Source organism: Salminus brasiliensis, chromosome 2 (genome assembly GCF_030463535.1).
Source record: "Salminus brasiliensis chromosome 2, fSalBra1.hap2, whole genome shotgun sequence".
In the NCBI taxonomy this organism is placed as follows: domain Eukaryota; kingdom Metazoa; phylum Chordata; class Actinopteri; order Characiformes; family Bryconidae; genus Salminus; species Salminus brasiliensis.
This window is the reverse complement of record NC_132879.1, coordinates 51,597,148-51,609,593: the sequence shown is the minus strand read 5'-3', so window position 1 is coordinate 51,609,593 and position 12,446 is coordinate 51,597,148. Positions and strand designations below refer to the sequence as shown.

The 12,446-nt window shown below is 44.1% G+C and overlaps 1 protein-coding gene across 1 annotated transcript in view; it reads left to right on the top strand.

Moving 5' to 3' along the window:
- The window catches only part of lemd3 (LEM domain containing 3), a 9,941-nt gene extending 262 nt beyond the window's left edge, over nt 1-9,679 (top strand). The window contains exons 1-13 of the mRNA XM_072673110.1: nt 1-1,241; nt 4,269-4,309; nt 4,622-4,691; nt 4,814-4,890; nt 5,632-5,711; nt 5,886-6,031; nt 6,462-6,563; nt 6,778-6,880; nt 7,039-7,217; nt 7,323-7,404; nt 8,117-8,222; nt 8,323-8,401; nt 8,539-9,679. The exon at nt 1-1,241 is cut by the window's left edge and continues 262 nt beyond it. Coding sequence (XP_072529211.1) covers nt 1-1,241; nt 4,269-4,309; nt 4,622-4,691; nt 4,814-4,890; nt 5,632-5,711; nt 5,886-6,031; nt 6,462-6,563; nt 6,778-6,880; nt 7,039-7,217; nt 7,323-7,404; nt 8,117-8,222; nt 8,323-8,401; nt 8,539-8,702 — 2,470 coding nt within the window. The 3' untranslated portion in view covers nt 8,703-9,679. The remainder of the gene's footprint in view (nt 1,242-4,268; nt 4,310-4,621; nt 4,692-4,813; nt 4,891-5,631; nt 5,712-5,885; nt 6,032-6,461; nt 6,564-6,777; nt 6,881-7,038; nt 7,218-7,322; nt 7,405-8,116; nt 8,223-8,322; nt 8,402-8,538) is intronic.
- Nucleotides 9,680-12,446: the final 2,767 nt, after the last annotated feature.

Genomic DNA, 12,446 nt, shown 5'->3' with positions numbered 1-12,446 from the left:
CGGCCACCCAGCGGCGGGAGCTGCCGCCGTCCGCGCCAGGCCGACCGGAGGCCGCCAGCTTCTGAACGCGAAGCGCCCAGACCGGCCTGGAAAGTTCGTTCTGGGCTTCAGTTCGGACGAGTCGGACGCGGAGTTTCCGCAGCACAAAGCAGGCCTGAACCACAGCGGCTCTAAAAGAGAGCGGAGCTCCGGGCCAGGGCTGCAGCCGCTGAGGCCTCCACAGGAAAGTGGCGCCGGAGTCGCCCACAGAAAGTCGCCTCTCGGGGTTCTGGAGGGTCGGAAAAGCGGCATCGGGGCGTCGTCGTCGTCTACGTGGTGGGCGGACCGGGGTAAGTCGAGCTTAGGGTTAGAGTCCCGCTCTAACCTGACGGGGGATAAGGATTACAGCGGGCAGGGGAAGGAGAACAGCCTGGAGGAGGAGAAGGAGGAGGAGGAGGAGGAGGAGACCGAGAGGAGCAGCAGCAGCAGCCGGGCTCTAAACGGGAGCAGGGCGCCGTACGCGCTCAGCAGCAGCACCAGCAGCAGCACCACCAAGCTGGCGGGGGATTACTCAGACACGGACGAAGAAGAAGAGGAGGAGGAGGAGGAGTTGGAGGAGCGTGAACGTGAACGCCAACGCGAACGTCGTCTGCTTTCCAGGCGAAGCATATCGAAAGTCACCCCGTCTCCGGCCAAGAGAGGCAGAGAGCCGGTGGTGGTGGAGGAGGAGGACGGGAGATCCGGGAGATCCGGGAGATCCGGGAGAAGCAGCACCGAGCGCGATGGGTTTGGTCTGAACCGCATTTACACGAAGCCCGCTCGCTTCAGCTCAGGCATCATGGGTGAGAATGGCGGAGACATGGACAGCTGCAGCCCCAGGAACCACGTCGACGGCGGGGAGGGCGCAACCTCCACCACCAACACCACCAACACCACCAGCAGCCGCAGCAGCTCGTTTAGCTTCGGCCTCAGACCTCGACTCACCTCCTCCTACAACAGCCTGTCCACGACCTACCGACCCAACCACTCGAACCACACCGGTTCGAACCACAGCTACGGCCAGGCCTCCACCAAACGCAAGCAGCCAGCCCCCGAGGATGAGCTCCTGGAGCAGTTCCGGAGGGAAGAGGTGTCTGGCACCGGTGGCTTCAGCGCACACTACCTGTCCATGTTCCTCCTGACCGCTGCCTGCCTCTTCTTCGTGCTGCTCGGCCTCATGTACCTGAGAATGAGGGGTACCAGCTCCACAGACGGGGTCATCAGTAAGTATCATGTGTCCTGATGATTGGGCTGGTTTGATCACAGTGGGTTCAGAGACTCTGATCACTGTTCCTTTCTAGGAACGGTTTCCTAGAGTCTTGGGTTGAATTGAAGTGCAAGTGTTGATGGAAATGCTGTTAGTCTGTGGTTTGGCTTAATCTAGGCCCGGTGTGCTATTCTTCTAGGCTTCTATTGCAGACAAGGCATAATCCATCAGCACAAAACTGCCCCAGACTGCCCCAAACGTGCGTACTTTGGGTTAAGAGGATTTTATTAACGGTGTTAAGTTGCTTTCTTCCAGGAGATACAGGCACTGATTCCCTTCAGTGCTTGATGAGGACCTTGATGTTTCTTCAGACTGCTTTAATAAGCATGGCCATGAGTCATGTAGTGAGTGTGTAACTAGTGTTTCTGTACTCCTGCATAAGACTATTATGTGGTCAGTGTTCACAAGACCCATGCGTGGTGTTTAAATGAATGATCTCATCTTGTTTGGCGCTTCAACGGAAGAAACTGAAATTGCCGAAAGTGTATGTGAGTAAACCTGACCTCAGAATCCTTCAAACGACTGTGTTTGCTATCCCAGTCAGATGTGTCAGACGCACACGTTACCACTTGTCACCCTGAGCTGTTCGCACCCTCAGACAGGAAACAGAATATGCCACTTTGGCCTGGATGAAGGGGTGGCATTACCATCAGAACAGGAGCGAAACACCCCTGCAGGCGCTGGAATGTGTGCGTTCCCCCTCTCCACCTGCCTCGTGGTATGACTTATGCTCATTGTAGGTGCCCCGTCTTCACCTACCACAGGGCTCAGAGTTCAAACGAGACTAAATGAATCCGTTAGTCAGTGTAGCGTAATTGTGTGTTATCAGCCCTGCGTGATCTCTCTGCATACCCGCTTCACTTTTAAGTCATTCATTGGGTTGGCTGTAGGCATTCTCGCAGGATGTGCTGTTAAATACCCGAGTTTGCTGTGAACTTCAGTTTAGGACAGTTCTGTTGGCTAAAAAAACAAAACATCCGTCCTATCAGTTAAGCTGCTGCCTGCGTTTAGACTAGGAAATTACAGTCTCTGGCTTTGCTGGTATGTGGAAATTCCTCACAGCTAATGGCCATATAGTTTACGTTCAGGTTAAGGTATGTTTAGCCTGTAATGTCTTCTAAACATGGGGGAAGGATGTGAACCAGGACCCAAGCCATTGCGATAAGCTGGGGGCAAATTTAACGCTGCAGTGGTCGTAGTTTTGATGTTTAACGATGTAGTGGTAGGCCTAATGTGTTTCTGTCTAGTGCAGCTATGGCAGAAGGAGCCAGTGGGTGTATTACGAAAGCCTGAGTGCGTGGCGTGCCCATGGAGGCTCTCGGGGAGGGAGCTTTGAGTGAAGAGCGGCAGTGGCAGACATCTAGGTCACAGACGAGCTAAAGCGGCCTAATTGTTCGTCTCTCAAGAGACCTGAGAAGCCTCAGGCCAAAGCTAGAGTGATTGACTGCTGGCTGGCTGCCTGGCTGCGTCCAGCGACACTTACATCAGATGTTTGGTCTGTGGTGTGCGTGTTCCTAGATATGGTTTTGTGTAGCGACACATGGATCCCGTTTTTTTTTTTCTCACTCCTAATATCGATTCTAATACTTAAACTCTGGGAGTACGTTAGTGGATACTAAAGCAGTGATTTGAAACCGGTGGCTTTCCCCCTTCTAGAATATCTACATAAATCACTGCGCTGAACTTTAACATGCAGGGTATACCTTTTACTAGCTAGGGATGCGATTTGAGAATTGTGAGTAAATGCTGATATCTACCATTTAAAAAAAAAATAATCAACCTCAATGTGGATGTTGCTGCTGGTATTTAAACATTTCTAAAAACCAAAAATGGGAAAATATAAATTTTCATGAGGTTAAAATGCAAAGAAATGAATAAACCAGACATCTTGGATTAGTAGTGACCACAATATGTGGGACACACCGATCAGCCATAACATTAAACCTTCCTGCATAATTGTGTGTACCTCTCCCGTGCCACCAAAACGGCTCTGACTTGTCGAAGTGTAGACTCCACAAGGTTGTCCTGTGGTATGTTACACCAAGACTAACATTAGCAGCAGAACCTTTAAGTTCAGGTAGGTTGTGAGGTGGGAAGTCCCTGAATCGCATCAGTGAACCTTGTGCACCCCAAAGTTCCCTGGTTTGTTATTCCTTGGGGCATTTTTGGTAGGTCACTGCATACAAGAAACACCCCCACAAAGACCTGCCTGATGTTTTGGAGGTGTTCTGACCCAGAAGTCTAGCCATCACAATGAGGCCTTTATGAAGGGGCTCAGATTGTTATGCTTGGCCCTTTTTCTGCTTCCAACACCTCAACCTAAAGGACTGACTGTTCACCTGCTACCTGATATGTAGATCCCAACCCTTGACAGATGCCATTGGAACCAGATCATCAGTATTATTATTATATGGTTGTGAATGCATCTCTAGTTTTGTGCTCTGAAGTAAAGAAATTACATGGGCTGTGTTCATTTGTTCACAAAGCTTTATCTAGTAAGATCCTACTAGAAATTGCTGTGACCTAACTGTGGTTGAGATGTTGGTGGGGCCAATTGAGGCACTCGAGTTAGGCTTAAATGATTTATTTGTCCCACAATTAAGCACCCAAGGAACACAGGGACTAATAAAATACACAACACACCCCGACAGGGGAAACATCTTCCATTTTTTTTAACAGTTCCTGGGTTCGTTGCTGTGTGTGACCCCCATCCATGGTCTTTCAGAGCTAGAGCATGTCTGAAGGGAGATATGACCGTGCTCAGTTTAGGCTGATGAGAGGAATGAAACTCAGTTCTCTTGCAGTCAGTAGGACAAGGGTGAGACACTGAAATGCTCCCTGACGCTGTCTGCCCTCAACAATGATTACTGGAAAGTGCAGTCCTGCCTTTGCTAGGAATGTAATTCTCTCACCAGGCTAAGTTGACTTTGAAAAGCTTATAGCTATTACAGCAATAATGGCATCCACTCTTTTTCTTTTGCAGTCAAGAGCCACCCATTTGGTGTGGAGTTCGACAGCACATATGTAAGTACCTAGTAACGAGTTTGGATTTTGAATTGATCTTCATAAAAATCCTTAATTAGAATGTGCATTTCATTAAAAATGTGAACTAGACCATTAACTTAAATAAAGTCTTTGTCATTTGAGATGTGTGCATTAGTTTGTAGAGCTCTCTGTTTTTGTTTTTTTATTGAATGCTGGTATGTGTAGCATCTGCATAATCTCAGCCCGAAAGGCTCACCCACTTAGTAACAATTGAGGATCGTAGTAGAACTGGTTGAGTCACCCTGAATACGGCATCTGAAACGCTGCTTAATTTTTTTTCCCTCCTCCTAGTCCAACATTGAGAGAGACCTCATTCTCAGCCTTTTACTCCACCTGCACAATCATCTGGCTGATATTGCAGGTAACTAAAGATTTTAAGCGTATCCTAACAGCTGCGTAGAGTCTCAGTAATTAATAATTCAAGTTTCAGTTTGAACATTAAGATAAGAGTCAATAAAATATATTTTAATGTATTTGTTTTAGGGGATCATGACTGCAGAGATCTAAACCTGCCATTAAACAGAAGTCTCTCCTTCTCTGAGGCTGCTGAGTATCTGAAGGTAGGTTTAAGTTTATGAAGTCTTTCACACACCAAACATGCCAGGAACATAAGCTATCTCCTCCAATCGCAGCTCTCTTTCTGGCAGTGGTATGTTAACAGCCAGCCATGACTACTGACAAGTAGACCTTTTTAAATTGGACTGTGCATCTTCCTCACCTGTTGAGCTGCGTCTCCAGGCTTTAGACTCGTGCATCTGAGCTGTGTGTTGAAGCTCTCCTGAAGTTACACCTGTGAAAGAACTCCTCATTCTTCTTTCACTCTTAAAAAAAGCAGCACACACTGTTGCCTCTGTAAAGCCCTGACTCAAATCACCCCCACTTCCCGAAGTAGTGCACTTTGTAGGTTGTGAATTAGCAACGTCTGTCTGATCTTTTTGTGGTGTTTGCACTATGTGGGGTGGATGATGTGATTTGAGATGGGGCCGATGGTCTTTTCTCAAAAAGGGTAAACTGCAGGTTCGTGGTGAATGGAGAACGGGGAGTTTTATTGTGTGAATATTTCACCTTTATAGTCTCATTTATTTGCACCATGTTCGGTTTGTAGCCGTTTAGACTGCATTTGGACATGACACTTCCTACTGGAAGTGGCTTTTAAATAATTTGAGTGATTGAAAGTGAGGTATCTTGAATTAAACATATGCTCACTTACATTTGCTTCACTTCAGCCCTTCTTTACTCTGTTGTTTAGTAACTTTGATGGATTGTATTTGATTACATTGCATTACTTTGTCTTTTTGTAGCTCCGAAACAAAGACTATGAAGACTGGATACACATTTCTCTGGAGTGGATTATAAAATCTGGAGAAATTGCTGGTATAAGGTAAACATGCAAGAAATGCTTGTTGTAATGTATGTTTTTGTCAGTGTTAAATTCTTTGAGTTTTGGGTGGGTTTTCAGTGCAATTCTCGTCATCAATTCTGGCCCAGTTTCTGTTACATCTGTGTCAGCTATGTAAAAACCTGTTGCCTTCATTAATGGTGGCTGGGCTTTCAGGTTGATTGCAGCTGACCCTGGGCAGGCAGTGGAGGATGTGTCTGATATCTCCCGTCTGGAGTCCACCCACCCACGCTTGTCCTTTGTCTGCCGCTTCCGACGAGCCTTCTTCACAGTGATCTACAGAGTGCTCCTCGCCCTCGCTGGTATGTCTCTCAGTGCTTTAGCTTTTGCCTACACCAAATTTACAATTTGCATGATAGTTCCACAAGCAGCTCTTAACATCCAAGACCCCGTTTACACCTGGTCACTTCCTGTGACTAGTATTTGGATGCGATTTTGGATACATGCGTTTACACTCAGTAGTTAAATGCATCTCCGGATTCATATGGATTCGTAGACGCTGCTATAACGTAGTTTGATTGTCTCAGTTTCAGTGATCAGATTTGTCTGGTTTAAATGCATCTTGGATGTGTTTACACTTGCATTTTTATGTGACTTGGACTTATCCAGAGGTAATGCTAATATTCAAGACATGTAAAGTGACCAGGTGTAAACAGGGTCTAAGGCTTTACTAAAGAGGTACAGCCTTGCTGTGTTCAGTTGTCAACCCTTGCTTTCTCTGTGTCCATAAAGGCATTGGTGTTGTTTGGGGCTTGATGTATTACATGAAGTACCGCTGGAGGAGAGAGGAGGAAGAGACCAGGCAGATGTATGATATGGTGGAGCGAATCATAGGTATGGTGACCTGTGTCCATGTTGATGAAGCTTCTCAGAGTAGGAGGGCTGATCTAAGATCAGATTCCTTTCTTATTGCTTTAATATTATTAACTACCACTGATCCTAGATCATTGCTCATAGTCATTTTTTGGCCATTTACCCTGCCAAAATGGTAGTTATGATGAGTTTTGTGGAAACGGGCACAAAAAAAGCTTTGCTTCTGTGTGAGCAGATGTACTGAGGAGCCATAATGAAGCATGCCAGGAGAATAAGGACCTGCAGCCATACCTGCCCATCCCTCATGTGCGGGACTCCCTTGTGCAGCCTCAGGACAGGTCTGAATCCATTGCTCTTACCATAGGCTTTTTCGTTTTCTTTGAAGATTGTACTACTCTACTAACACTACTCTGTAAACAGCCTACTTTAATGGTAGATCTTATGAGCATCTTAGTGGGGATCTAATAGCTCTGTTTTGTGTGTGTAAATATTTTAGGAAGAAGATGAAGAAAGTGTGGAACAGAGCTGTTGCCTTCCTTTCTGCCAATGAGTCCCGCATCCGGACAGAAACGCAAAGAATTGGGGGAGCCGACTTCCTAGTATGGAGGTGGCTCCAGCCCTCCACGTCCTGTGACAAGATGTGCAGTATGCCCTCCAAAGTATGGCAGGGTAAAGGTAAGTCTTGTAACATACAATAACCATCACATCAGAAGACATGATCTCCAACCTGTGATTAAAAGGCTTCACCTTTAACATACTGTTCTTCTGTTTTTTTTTCAGCATTCCCACTGGATCGGAGGAATTCCCCACCAAACAGCTTGACGCCGTGTCTAAAGATTCGCAACATGTTTGACCCCGTAATGTAAGTTCTGCAAGTATCTTCATACTAATGACCAATAAATCCAGTGTAGAAACGCAAAGGCTGGTTCGTGCTTGCTGCAGATGCGCCATTGGGCACACAACCAAAGTGATGTGGTTGTGGAGGAAATGGTCGGGCATGCACCACTCGTAAATGAAAAGAAATGCCCGACCAGTGGTGGCTCAAATGCGCCTAGATCTTTTATTGGCTGAATTCACACTGCTGCCTTTATGTCAACCAACTTCAACAAAAGCTCATCTGCTGTTTGGTCAACTAGCAACCAGCTCCATGGTGTTTGAGCAGTGTGTTTTACAGGTTTTCTTTTTAATTAAATAAAATTTGAATTTATGAATCTATGCTAATTCCCAAAATAATGTGATCTTGGGGGGGAAAAGAGGACCTCCTCTTTACATGTGAACGATGGGGTCTGTTTCCTTTGTTCCTTGTTTGTACTGTCCGGGAATAACTCTGGTGTCAAAGTGTGTCACCAGGGACGGTGGAGCAAGAAGTATGTGCCTTGTCCCTGTCTGCACTAGGTATCCACCAGCCTTAAGCCTTCAAGTATACAGCAGTACTAAAGCATGGTGGTTCCTGTACATTGTGGGTGTATTATACAGTAAATACACTGTATATTTGATTGACTGGTTAAGACTGTAAGACAGTTTATCGTGTTTAAAAGACCCACCTGTTTTTTCACCACTTCGGTCTTAAACAGGGAAGTGGGGGAAAACTGGCATCTTGCCATTCATGAAGCCATTCTGGAGAAATGCTGCGACAATGATGGAATTGTCCACATCGCTGTTGACAAGAACTCGAGAGAGGTAAGGTGTTTTTGTTAGTTTTTTGTCAAAAATGTCGAAGCAATATTTACACTGTGAGAAGTATGAAGAATTTCATCCTGTGCTCCTGTGTTTCTCTTAGGGCTGCGTTTATGTGAAGTGCCTTTCAGCAGAGCATGCTGGGAAAGCTTTCAAAGCGCTTCATGGCTCCTGGTTTGATGGTAAATGCATTTAGTAATTATAGTAAAGGGGGGTTAGCGAAACAGCACTGAAATCTACATTGATCATCAGTGCTTATTGGCAAACTGCTGTATGGATTTATTAAATACTTGACTTGTTTTCCCCTCTGCTTCTTCAGGGAAACTTGTGACTGTGAAGTACCTGCGTCTGGACCGTTACCACCAACGTTTCCCACAGGCCCTGGGGTGCAACACACCCCTGAAGGCCTCCAGCTCCAGCATGAACACCATGGCCCGTCTGCACCAGCGCTCCAGCACATCCAGCTCCCTGGGCTTCTCTTGAGGACCACACAAGCTTTTTTTTTTTTTTTTTTTTTCTCCTCCCCCACCTCCACCACCCCCTCCTACATTCTCCTTTCCTATGTCCTCCCCTCTCCTCTCCAGTGAGAATTAAGCTCAGGAGGTTTTTCCTATTTGTGGGCTGAAGTGGACACTGTGCCGCCCTGTTAGCACCACTCGCGGGACGGTTTGATTCAAACCTGTAAGCTGCTTCATCTTTCAGGTCACGCTGAACAGGGCAATGTGCACACTGGAGCGAGGCCGGTGGTGGATCTATGTGGAATTATCTGAGCTTTGCTTAGAAGAGCTGGTTGTTTATATTCCCTTCTCCCCAACTTTGGTGCAGTGGACACAATATATATATATAATTTTTGTTTTCTTTATAGATTTCTTTTGTGTTTTGTTTGTTTTGTTTACAGACTTGGATTAAATGGCTTCCAATTTATTCGAATGTCCAGATTTAAGGAAATAAAACAATAGAGCTGGGGCTGTCCTTGCGGTTCTGCTCTCCTCCCTCCATTTTTATTTTCTTGTTTTTTTTTTTTTTTGTTTTTTTTCCCAGCCAACTCCCCTCACTTGAAAGGAGTTCTGTCGGGCTATACATACATAGCTGCATGTGCTGGTTAAAGTATCCCTATATTTAAGCTTTGAATTGTATCATATAATGGATGTTTATTTCCCAGAAGATGTTTTAGCTGATGTATTCCTTATTTTTTATTATTTTTCTTTTGTAGTTTTTAGTCCAGAAACAATGGCATGCACACACTCTGGAAGGGGTGCTGTAAATATTTTGTTGAATGGTGGTGGCTGAAATCAGCTGTATAAAGCTGCAAATTGTCATAAGCTCTAATTCGTTTCTTGCCAACGATGTTACACCCGTTTCATTTAAGTTCAGAGAAGAGTCAATGTATTTTTTTTTTTCTTTCCGTTGGTTTTATATATATATATATAAACAGATCTCCACACACCTTTCAAAGCAATGAGGCCTTTTATTTATATATATATATATATATATATATATATATATATATATATATATATATATATATATATATATATATATATATATATATATAAAAATAAAAAGGCCTCATTGCTTTGAAAGGTGTGTGGAGATCTGAATTGGCTCCCTCTATAGGTTACTGATTACTCAATCTTCCCATCTCGATTATATCCCAGTATACTCTAATGTATTATTATAATTTGTTTATTTGAAAAGTTATGCTTTTTCATTATGACTGCTACAGTTTGGTATTGACTTTGTTTCCTCATCCAGCATCAACCTTGGCCCGCCAAACTGACCAGTGCACGTCCGAAGCTTAGTCTGGTCAGCAGGTGGTGCAGTTGACCTGGTTTCATCTGTTGCCATTCATACCACCTCTACACTGCCCATTTTGTCCAGAATGGCTATGTTGAATAGGCTCCATTCAGACAACTTACTCGTGTGCATGGTTGCACTTGTGGCAGGGCTACTACATCTCATCTATATGTCAGATAAGCCATTGTGTTCATGTGATGAGAGAGATTGAGAGAAAGCTTGTCATGTACGTCATATCTTTTCCGAGCTATAGACAAACGCCAGCTGTTTAAAAAAAAATAAAATAATAAAATGCGGTGGGGGTTCATTTGAGGTTAATAAAGTGTAGTTTCCATATGCTAAGGTGATCTGAATTTTTTCCTAGTAAATTTGTATACCTTTCTAAGAAATAGAAAATGCTTTGACCCCATGTAAACAAACACCAAGGGCCAGATTGACTAAAGCTGCCATTGGCATGTTGCTGAGTGGGTTTTTAGTAAACCTGGCCATTAATTCTCCATGATAGCTGCTCTGTGTGTGAGCTTTGTGTCTATGGGAAGTGCAGTGCAGGGGGATTATTTGCAGAAGGATCTACAAGCGATGCACGTCTAGACGGGGGGGATAACAGGTGCACTCCTCTCTGCAGCAAATAACCTAATTGTGCCTTAATTTTGTGCTGTTTTATTGACTGTCACTGCATTTGTTGGGAATGTATTCATATTTTTAAAATGGTCCAAAATTACTAATCGCTTTCAGAGCAGAGACGATTGATCCTCTATTAATCCTTTTTCAGTATTTTGTGTTGTAATGACATGAGATTTGATGCTAAATGTCCACATGTGGTTTTAGTTAATGTGCAAATCCTTCATTAGTCAACAAGGCTACCACACTAGAGCCCCTCCACCACACACACACACACACACACACACCCTTTCAGCTTTTTTTTACTTTAAGGGGTTGAGGAGTGATGTTTAACTTTAAACAGAGCTGGTATTGTGTAAGAAATAAAAACACTAAACATTCAAGCCAGGAGTTTTATTTTTGCTGTACTTGCACACATCTGTGTAATCTTCCTTTGTGGCCGTAGCCTGGCATTGCCTGTTGAGCTTCTCTATTATTATTATTATTATTATATTTTTTTTGGTCATTTTTATTATTCTTGATTTTCCCTGCAGTCTGTAAAGAGAGTGAATGTAAAGTTGGATTGGTGTGGCACGGCTCCAAAGTGTCGCCTGACTTGCATCTGCATTCTGGATGTTTTTATTTTTTTCTCTCTGATGTATCTTATGTAAACACTGTACATTTATAACTGTAAAATGTAATATTATTCTACAGCAGTCTCAATACAATGTATGGTTTTGACCAATGTCCCTGACCTGCAAGCCAGAGGGGAAGGTGTACAATAATCCAGGCTTTTTAAAGCTTCAGATGTTTTAATGTAATTTGTCACTTGTCTTGTTAAAACTGCTCTAATTAAAGGTTTATTAGGGGTTTTTAATTTGCAGTGTCTTGCGTCATAAGTTGAAATCCTTGGGCCCCTGACAGACAAAGATGACACAGTATATTCCACTGCAGGCCTGAGCACACCAACCTAAGTTTCAGATTTGTAAATTCTTGTAAAACTGAAAAAAGTATATATATAAAAAAGTTATACAGACCACAATTTCATAAATAAAAACAATAAAACATCCAAAGGGGGTGCTGAACTTTGTCCAACAGTTTGGGCATGCTAATAGACATAACGTGCAAGGTTTCCATTAGTTAGCCAAAACCCCTGCCTAATATTGCATACCTCTCTTGTGCTGCCTAAACAGACATACACTCCACAAGACCTCAGAAGGGGTCCTGTGGTATCTGGAACCAAGACATGAGCAGGTGATACAGCAAGTCTTGTAAATTGTAAGGTGGGGCCTCCATGGATCTCCATGGATAGCTTTGGGCTGTTGATGACCGGGTTGTGGGTTCGATACCCGAGCTCGGCAAGCTGCCATCGTTGGGCCCTTGACGAGGCCCTTCCTCTAGTTCACTATTGTGTGTGTGTGTATGTTCCTTCCCACAGATGGGTAAAATGCGGAGGACACATTTCGCTGTAAATAGTACAGTGACAAATACGTGCATCTTTACCATGTCGCTGGTTCAGCACCTTAAGACCACTGGATCAGTACCTACCAAAGGTGCTCCATCACAATCTGGTCCTTGTCAAAGTCGCTGTAACAAGATCATTTCATTATAATTCCTTAATGAAGCAACTTCTGGCTGTAGTTTCCCACCACATACATTAATGACCGAGAGTAAGACGTATAGGCCCATTTTCTGAAGGGTTTAGTATGGCAGTGTCTGTGGCTGGGAAAACTTAGCGCTAGTTTAAACCGGGTTAGGAATACTTGTTGCATAAAAATTAATATTATAAGATTATATATGTGCATGTTGGCATATGCCTTGTTTTGTTAT